We start from the raw sequence: 10,258 nt of genomic DNA, 5'->3' as shown, positions 1-10,258 counted from the left end.
TTGCTTGATAGAAACACCACGATTTTGAAAATAACTCACATTAAAAAAAAAATGTTTTTAGCCCTCTGTGGAGGTGAGTTTTAGGTGTATAAAAATTGACATATTTTCCCAAATTGCTATAAAAAACATTTTTTCTATATAAATGCTGCTTAGTAGGAACTGGCTGACCCACACAGCAGGCCCCACAAGAGGTCCCACGGTATCACAGCGTTGTTAAAATGAGTGTGTCGTGGAACTACTGGATCCACAGCTCCTCTGTAAAATTACCAACCAATTTCCCCAAATCACGTCCTCCAAAGCCACTCCCAGGTGTACGGAGCTGCTTTGCTTGCCACTTCATGTCCTGAACAAAATGCTGACGTCTCTTTTGATAGATGATCAAGAGCACTGGTGCCGTGGCAGAAATTTGATTGTATCCTGTTGTGTAATCAAACAGAAAAAAGGGCCCAACTGCTTACTTGTTAGAATGTTTATTATTTAATCCTCTCTGCAAGTGTTACAGATTAGCAACAGCTAAATGCTAGCAAAGTCCTAATTATTACAATTTTTTTTGAAACTTTGTTACATTGTTTTAAAAAGTTCTGTCGAAATTAAGCCAATGCTCATATCAGATTCAAGTTTTAAGTGGTCACTTATGAAGGTGATTCTAACTCCTGGTTTACACGATCAGCTGCTGTCAAATGACAACCACAAATTGTGGTCAGAGATTGTTGTATTATGGTCTGTTTTGTTCAAGATGAGTTTCCATTTACAGGATCAGTAACATCTAATACATTCTTATATTCGTTTAGTAAATGAACCTCAACAACACGTATGCGCAGTTTCCTTTAAAAAGTTATTTATTGGGTTAATTACTTTTTAATTCATCAATTTTTTAAGCCTAATTTCACCAAACTAAATGACATGTCTCTTGTCTTGCACTGACTGAGTCTCACTGAAAGTTGAGTTGGCTGACGGTCATTGATACATCCGCTCCTGTAGGGGGCAGCACAGATGGCGGAGAGCGGGTTAGTTTCAGTAGAAAGCGGAAGAAGTCCTCTGCTTCACAGATAGAGAAGCGCACGTGCTAACGCAGCGTCCACGCGCGGTAGGAGTCGTTACAAGACACCGAGGTCCACTTCGCACGATTCTGGAGCGAACATGAAGCCAGGTACCGTAAACTCTGCCACGTGTCTCTAAACGACATCGGTGCCGCCGTGCACCCCTTCTGGTGTCGTTAAGGGGGAAACAGAACTCGCCTCGTGCGCTGATAAGTTATGATATTCGACAATGCTCAGAAAGTTCTGATGTGGCGGCCACGAATTTCGCCTCTAAACTTAGTTCGTAAGGTCCAGTTCGTCGGAAGGCGCTTTCCGATGCTCCCGAACCGTCAATGGTACGGGTTCGAACCACTGGCTGGTACTGGTTGGCGGATAACACTGTTGATGAACTAACTGGCTTTATTTCCGAACCTAAAAGCTGAGATTGACCCTGAAGCTAAACAACGAACTCTGTGGTCACGTGGTGTTATTTGGCCTCATTTTGTCAAAGGACGTCGCCATGTTGACTGATTCTTTATTAAAAAAAAAAGAGGATAAATGGTTTGTGAAGAGTAACGAGGCATTTAAGAGCTCGTGATTGGTCACTCCAGGCGGAAAGCCACGCCCCAATTCTATTAGAATTTCATCTTGTCATTTTAATAAGTCTCCAAACTCTCACTTGAATCGGTAAAGTCCAGAGGTCTGCAGCCTGCAGGTCCAGAACCACACGTGGCTCTTAAATCTCTCCATGGTGGCTTCCTGACCAAACATAAAATAACGTCTGCCTAACCTATACTACCTAAAGAAAACAAATAAACAAAGACACCAAACTAAGACTACCAAGATCCAACCCCAAACTAAAATAACAAAACCCAGCAGTGTAAGACTGCTGAGGATAAAGAGGGGAAAATAAAAATAAAGGAAAAATAGAATGGCAAGTAAGGTTAATTTAATTATCATTTATTGCACTTAGATTAGTTAAATGTATAAATTGGTGACTGAGGTGCACATAGATGATAAACTATGTAGGTTTTTACATCCCTGTTGATGTCTAGTTTGCGCATCGCTACCAATAGAATGCACAGACGTTATATGCAATGCTAAACTTTGGTAGAAAGTTTGATCTTTGAGTTACAAGTACTTATCTTATGCTGCTCAACACTGGCTAATGTGAAGTGTTGACTACAAACGCATCAGTGGTTTTGCTACTGAATAATTATTTCATATGAAAAGAGTAAACTTGTCTATTTCTCTGTCCACTAAAGCTTCAGTCAAAACACAATAGAACAACCAACTGAGTGGATTTCAAGATTCAAGATCAACTTGATTTATCCCTGCAGGGAAATTCAGTTGTAGAAGCAGCAATTAATAATAATGAAAAGCACAAAACACCATTAAACTGCTAAAAGATCAGTAAATTCAAATGATCAATAAAATGTATCTAACTTATATATAATATAAGTAGTCATAGCAGCAGAATAAACAAACATATAAACAAATGTACACACATAGCAGCAGAAAAAGACTATATACACACATGTACAACGATGTAAAAAGAGACTAAGAAAAAGCACCAAGGTGTTTTCCTTTCACCTTTTACGCATGGAGGAGTTATAAAGCCTAATGGCAGATGGCAGGAATGACTTCCTGTACAGCTCCTTAGAGCAGCGGGGCTGCTGAGTTTACATTAAATCAATGTTTTGGAATCAGAGCAAGCAACTAGTGAGACCCCTTGTGGTCAAACTGTGAAAGTGTTTCTTCTTTCATGGTAGTAAAAACCTCTGTAAGGTGAGTGATGGATGTCAGGTGTATTCATGCTGTACCTGCATGTATGTCACAGAAATGGAAGATTGTCCTTTGCCTTCTGGGGATGGTAATCCTGTCATGTCTTGTGTTTTAGGATTCAGTCCCCGTGGAGACAGAGGAGGAAGAGGTGGAGGACGAGGTGGAGGAAGAGGAGGGTTCGGTGACCGTGGAGGAAGAGGAGGGTTCGGCGACCGTGGAGGAAGAGGCGGGTTCAGAGGTGGACGAGGTGAGAGCACCACCAAAGTTCAGAGGACAGCCAGCAGAAAGGTCTGTTGCTCACTAAAGCATGTTTATAGGGGGAAGTTTCAGGTCCCCCGACGGTGGAGGGTTTCGGGGACGCGGGGGCGGCAGAGGAACCCCAAGAGGACGAGGAGGAAGAGGAGGAGGCCGTGGAGGATTCGGAGGAGGGAAGAAGGTGGTGATAGAGCCACACAGACATGAAGGTAGCTATGGACTTATGATGATTTTGTTTTAAAAAGGTGTTTTACTCTGCACCGAAGGTAGTGCCACCACAAACGATTATTTTAAAAGTCGACTAATCCTAATCACAGATAATTTTTTCCAAAGAATCGACTAATCGAGTCATGTGCAAACTGGCTGTGAAACATACATCTAGCCCCCATTAGCTTTAAACTAACTAAAAACTAGATATCTATCATTACCTTCGATACTGCTAGTGTTATTGTGGTTACTGAAAATGCTACAGCTGATAACTGAACATGCTGATGCTGAAAGCCTGCTAAAATACTACCTAAATGCCAAATTTCCGCCACAAACAGTTAGCACAATGCTAAAATATTGGCTAAAGTCAAAATTATCCTTTGAAAAAATGAAAAAAATTGTCTAATTTTGCCAAAAAATAGCTAGCTCAATGCAAAAATATTAGCTAAACTCCAAACTATCTTAAAAAAACTGGGGAAAAATCAAATTTAGCCAAATACAGCTATCATTATGCTAATGCTAAATGCATTAGCTAAAGTCCAAATTGGCCAAAAAAAAAAAACAGAAAAATGTCGAATTTTTTGCCAACATTTGAGCATATTGCTAAAATGTTAGCTAAACTCCAAATTAGCCTAAAAAACTGCAAAAAAAATCAAAATTAGCCAAGAACAGTTGCTAAAAATAAAAGCTAGTTGCCAAAAAATTCAAGTTTGAATTGTGTCTTTAGCTGAAAGTTGTCATAAGTTCACACATTTTAAAGTGCACAACGTTTTTGAGGGATTTGAGCAACTTCTCATTCATTTCCTATGGGGCACATTTTGCTCAGTATTTCCAAAACTATAACGTTTATGAATACCAAAAGTACAAGCAGTAATGTCCTGAACAAGCTGAACGTTTTGATGCCAAGATTGGTGAAAGTGTGACTTTTTTTACATGCCAAAATCTTAATTGAAAGGAGCAGGAGATTCACTGTAGTGTGAATGCTGTAAACATTCACACAACACAGAGTATTAAGATGATAGTTTAATAAACTTTTAATGAATTCTACAGCCTCTGTCCTTCATTAGTTTCTGGTATTAAAACAAGATTAAATCAAATGTGGATGGCATCTTAAACAAAGAACTATTTTTCACTACAGATAAAATTTTGGTCTCACTGACTCAAATGCAAAAAAAGTGCATTTTTTGGGGGGGGGTAGAACACACTACTTTGTTCCACTTTACTACACTCTGACTCCATATAATATAAAGTAATGACTAATCAACTATTAAATGAGTTGACTATTTTAATAGTCTAACCGAAGGTTGCAGCAAACACAACAAAAATACTGAAAACAAACAATAACGTAAACAATGAGTGTTCACTGAATTCTTATTCAAATGTAGACGCAGGCAGTCAGTCTGATCAGAAAGCGTTTAGACTGGAAGTGAGTTGATGTTCGGAAAGTGATTTTTGAACTGCAGCCATGACTGGATGAAAGGACAAAAAGACACGACCCTCCCCAAACCATTGACGTTATTTACTGGACAAAACAAGGTGTTGACATCACCCATAGAACATGCCTTACTGGCCATCACGAAATGAGGCCAAAGCCGTCACCCCAGCTTCATGTTCGTCTGCCACCATTTTGTAATCTGTCGACAGTGATTGGTCAGTCACGTTTTTAGAGGAACTTCTGTCACCAATCATGAGTGAGATTGTTGGGAGTCCACACCTCTTCCACTGGAAGGGTCTTGAGAGAATCTGTCAATCAAATATTCGAGGCGGGGCCAGTGGGAGCAACATGCTTTTACTGAGGCATCTGATTGGTCAGAATAACATGCGATAAAGAAAAAATATCTTTATGATTAAAAGATGTTAATGTATCAGACAAAAATAATGATTTTTCTGAAAAATACAACGAGTATGTCTCAATGGAAGTCTATGGGATTTTGGCTTCCTGAAACCAGTGGGTACTTCCTGTTTGGAACCCGAGGGGGGAGGGGTTGACATGTCCAGTGATTATATTGTCAATGCCTCAAACAAACCTCTAATTTGAAGTCTTTAACACAGAGGGGGGTCACATGCGGCTCCTTCATCCTTTTGTTGGCTTTAACCTTCAGACCCGTAATCCACATGTGTGGACGTCACATTTAGAGTTGTTTTATCACAGTAGTTAATTCTTCTTAACTGGAGCCTTGTGACGACGTATTTAGAGGGTATGTTCAAGTATTAGCTCAGCTCTTATAAGGTTCAATAAAAAGGATGTCCTGCTGTCAAAAGTGCAGAAGTTAGAGATGGTAATTATTGAAAAATATGACCTTTTGGCCGTTCAATTTAAATATTGAAAAGTTGTATTTTACAAAAAAGTGGTTCCAAAAACTGAAGTGTATTTTCTGGGACTTTGCGATTCTGGCTGGGTCTTTAGTCTGTAAGAAACTACACCAAATGGTTCTTTTAGTGCTAAAGGGTGAAGGTGCAGTTGTTTGTGGTGAGGAGGTCCTGTATGTGGTTCTTTTGACAGTGGGGGATATGCTTTCTTCCAGGGGTGTTTATCTGCAGAGGGAAGGAGGACGCCCTGGTCACCAAAAACATGGTGGTGGGAGAGTCGGTGTACGGAGAGAAGAGGATGAGCGTGGAGGTAAAGAGCCGTTTCTGACAGTATCCCTGTAGCTCTGGTGTTGAAGGGTTAACCCTCCGCCTCTGATTTCGTTCATGCGATACCACAGAAGTGTGGTCTAAGAAATGAGCCATAAATCCTGTTTTTAAATGTCAATTGCTCAAGGGGCCAAAATTCAAAAGACCTTACGTCAAAACAGGATAAACATTTATTGAACATTCTAAAACAATTTTTTGAAAACTGTAACTTTTTAACATTATTGTAAACTAGATACAGTATATAGCATTACCTGCGATAATTTGATTGTGAATGCTGTTAGCTGAATTTGTCTGCTGAAGATGCTAGCGCTGATAGCGGTAGAAGCTGAAATTAAGTTAAAAACTCCTAAGCTAATAGCTGAAAATGCTAAAGTTGATAGCCAGTTAAAATATTACCTAAATATCAAATTAGCCTTATAAAAAGAAAAACTTGTTAGCCAAAACAGCTAGCATGTAACTGAAAAAATAGCTAAACTTCCAAATAGCCTAAAACACTGAAAAAAGCCTAAACTACCCAAAAAAGCTATCGTATGAATAATAAGTAAACTTCAAAAAAGCCTAAATTAGCAAAAAAAATAGCTAGCATGTAGCTGAAATATTGGCTAAACTCCTGCTGAAATTGAAAGCTGAAACTATTTAGTTAAAATATTAGCTTAATACCAAATTAGCCTTAAAAAAACTTTGGTTAACAAAAATAGCTAGTCTTAAAAATAGCCTAAAAGCTGAAAAATGTCTAAATTAGCCAAAACAGATGGCATGTAAAAATTAGCCTGATGCCAAAATAGCCTAAAAAACTTTTCTTAAAAAGCTGAAATTAGCTAAAACTGCTAGCAATGTTCTGAAATATTAGCTTTACTTCAAAATAGACAAAAAAAATCTTTAAAATGACAAAATAGCCCAAAAAGGTAGCACAATGCCAATTTTTAAAACCGTTACTATTTAAAATAAATATGAATAATAAAAAGGCAGGAATATGATTCCAGAATAAATCAATTTAAACCTTAAATAACTTTAATATTTTACCTTCCATAAAAATACATTTTGTCAAAATTATACAAGTTAGAAAAAAGCTTAAGATAACATCGGGTCATTAATAACAATAAAATAAAATGATCTGGAGGGCCAGATCTGGCCCTCTGGCCTTGACTTTGACACTTGTGGTTCAGGTCATTTCCTTTTTGATGCAGGTCAACTCCTGTAACATAGCTAGACTGTGGCTTTTTGATTGTGTGTTTATTGTTTATTGTTTTTGATCAGGAGGGGGATACTAAGATTGAGTACAGAGCCTGGAATCCTTTCCGCTCCAAGCTAGCAGCTGCAATTCTTGGAGGAGTTGACCAGATTCACATCAAGCCGGGGACCAAGGTCATGTACCTCGGAGCTGCATCAGGCACCACGGTGTCCCATGTCTCTGACATCGTCGGGCCAGTAAGTATGTAACCACGGTGAGGCTGTTGCTGTACCTAAAGTGCACCACTGTGGTTTTATCAAGATGCAACTTTAACACATTTTGTCAGAATAAACAGTCTGACTCCGCCCCCTGTTGTTTGTTTTAAGGACGGGCTGGTCTACGCAGTGGAATTCTCCCACCGATCTGGCCGTGACCTCCTCAATGTGGCAAAGAAACGCACCAACATCATCCCCATCATTGAAGACGCCCGCCATCCGCACAAGTACCGCATGCTTGTTGGTAGGTGTCTGCGCTTCAGCGGACAGAAGCTGAATCCCCTCCTAATCACTGTATGGTGCATTCTCATTTTCTAGTGCTATTCCAAAATGGAGTTCACTAGAAGTCTTGGCAAAAAGCTATCGTGCATCGCTGCTCACTAGATTAGCGAATATAGACCACAATGCTTTGCGGTTGAACAATTTCAAACAAAGAATGTGTTTAAATGTAATTTTTGAATAAATATTTTACCATCAGAACACAGTGGAGTCATAAATAAACATCATGAAATGTTCGTATTTATTCGATTTTGTGAAATCGGTGACCAGAAAAACAAAAGAAAAGCATTGAGCATCATGTCCGAATTACATTTAAAATCCAGGCCACTATATAGTATCACACTGTTCAGTTTTTTAGTAGTTAGGGGTTAGGGAGGGGTTTCAGACACACCCAGAGCCTCATGTGGGCGCTGTGCTCCTCTGCAGGCATGGTGGACGTGATCTTTGCTGATGTCGCTCAGCCCGACCAGACCAGAATCGTCGCCCTTAATGCTCACAACTTCCTGAAGAATGGCGGACACTTTGTCATCTCCATAAAGGTATGGCGGCTCACGTCTGTTGGAGATGCTCTAACCCAGGAAAGGCGTGAGGGTGTGGTCTTTAGAAGGAGGAGCGCATACGAAGAAACCCCTCATTGAATCCGTCTGATCCGAGTTCTCTTCTGATTCAGGCCAACTGCATCGACTCCACGGCAGCTCCAGAGGCTGTGTTTGCTTCAGAAGTGAAGAAGATGAGCGCAGAGAACATGAAGCCCCAGGAGCAGCTCACCCTGGAGCCCTACGAGAGGGACCACGCTGTAGTGGTGGGCATCTACAGGTAAAGCAGCTGCCCTCAGTGGAGAGCGTCTGACAGCTCAGTGGGTACCAGCAGGTGATGGGGAAAGATCTCACAAGACCAGACACGCATGGGGTCTGTGCTGCTACACGTCCTGCAACTAGAACACAATTTTAAACCGCTTTGATCTCAAACAAAATTTTGCCATTTTGCTCTGTATTTTAAAAAGCAGCCTTGTCTATATCTTTGTCAACTCTGCTAATTGCCAGTTTGTTTGTGTTCAGAACTCTACGTTCATGCGTAGCTACACAAGTTTTTAAGTCCGTTTTCAGGCTCTACATACAAACATTGAACGCACTTCTAAAGTAAAACCGCTTGAACTTTGACCAGTCAGGGACTGCCATTTGGTAGGGATGTTTGGATAACGTCCTTTTCAGAACAGAAGTTCTAATCATTGGAAATCATGAAGGATAAATTAATTTGGGTTTGTGTCCGGTTGGAATTCTGTAGCACCAAATCTTTCATGTATCGCAAGAGTGTGGAACTCAATCGCAGAAAATCCAAAACACACTTTATGTTGCTGGTCGAAAAGGATAAACATTTATTGAACACACTGAAACTAAATGTTTAAAACTTTAAGAGTGTAACTTTTTAACATGATTATTTGGTGATGCTGAAATTGAAAGTTGAAAATGCTGACACTAATAGCTGAAAGCACTGAAGCTGATAGCCACTAAAATATTAGCTAAAAGCCAAATTAGCCTAAAAAAACTTTAGATTAGCCAAAACAGCTAGCATGTAGCTGAAGTATTAGCTAAACTCCAAAATGGCTAAAAAATCTTAGTAAATGCCCAAATAGTCCAAAAAGCTAGCAGAACGCCAAATTTTAAAACTTTAAAACCGTAACTTTCTAAAAATAATTATGAATAATAAAAAGTCAGTAATACTATTCTAGTATAAATCAACTTAAGCCTTAAATACCTTTCAATATTTTACTCTCCATGAAAATACATTTTGTCAAATTATTACAAGTTAGAAATGAACCCAAGATAACATCGGACCATTAATAACAATAAAAGCCATCCCAAAAACATCTACGCATTAATAAACAAATGACTGACTATTTATTAATGAAAATGTTTGACTGCGTCTGTCTTTTCAGTGCAGCTTTATGTCACGTACTAACACCAAAGAAAATAAAACATGTATTATATGGAAAATAAACGTGATAAAAATGTCTACAATGTATAAATGGTTAAGAATGACATTGTTAGCGTACTGCTGTGTAAGTTTATTTGGGATTGCACAACTGAGACTGCGCTGTTTCACCTTGCTGTGCCATAATTATAAAGGAAACACAAAATATTACAAATTTTGAGGATAAAAATGAATAAGATTCCTTCATAGATCGGATTGGTGGACACACTTTTATTTTATTCTTAGTTCCTAACGATGATGATAGTTTACAGGTGAGTCTGGCTCACCTGACCACTCGTCCCTCCTGAGACGTGTTTCAACAAAGAACCACAGAACTGAACCTGCCCACATTATGTCCACCCACCTAAAGCTGGGTTTACCCACAGTTTTAGAATGAAAACCATTAATTTGGACAAGAAACAACCCAACCTTGCAATGCTGGTGTTCAGCAAGGCATGATGGGATCTGTAGTTCATTTGGTACCCGCAAGACACATCGTCTGACCAACCAATCCTGCTCTCCTGGCCTTGTTTACATTAAAAGTGGGGTCATCTGGGAGTGTGACAGTGCGCTGAACTCTTTTTAGGTTATTTTTGAGTTTCATTCATGTCCATGGCAGACCTAAAATCCTGTCCACCTTTGTCCACATTTGTCATGGA

At 39.4% G+C, this 10,258-nt stretch overlaps 1 protein-coding gene across 1 annotated transcript in view; it reads left to right on the top strand.

Moving 5' to 3' along the window:
• The first annotated feature begins 992 nt into the window (after positions 1-992).
• The window catches only part of fbl (fibrillarin), an 11,000-nt gene continuing 1,734 nt past the window's right edge, over positions 993-10,258 (top strand). The window contains exons 1-8 of the mRNA XM_024262300.2: positions 993-1,150; positions 2,920-3,051; positions 3,122-3,268; positions 5,792-5,886; positions 7,161-7,331; positions 7,461-7,593; positions 8,055-8,167; positions 8,299-8,444. Of these exons, the coding sequence (XP_024118068.1) occupies positions 1,141-1,150; positions 2,920-3,051; positions 3,122-3,268; positions 5,792-5,886; positions 7,161-7,331; positions 7,461-7,593; positions 8,055-8,167; positions 8,299-8,444 (947 nt within the window). The 5' untranslated portion in view covers positions 993-1,140. The remainder of the gene's footprint in view (positions 1,151-2,919; positions 3,052-3,121; positions 3,269-5,791; positions 5,887-7,160; positions 7,332-7,460; positions 7,594-8,054; positions 8,168-8,298; positions 8,445-10,258) is intronic.

Source organism: Oryzias melastigma, unplaced genomic scaffold (genome assembly GCF_002922805.2).
Source record: "Oryzias melastigma strain HK-1 unplaced genomic scaffold, ASM292280v2 sc00247, whole genome shotgun sequence".
NCBI classification, from domain to species: Eukaryota; Metazoa; Chordata; class Actinopteri; order Beloniformes; family Adrianichthyidae; genus Oryzias; species Oryzias melastigma.
This window is presented reverse-complemented; position numbering and strand designations above follow the sequence as displayed.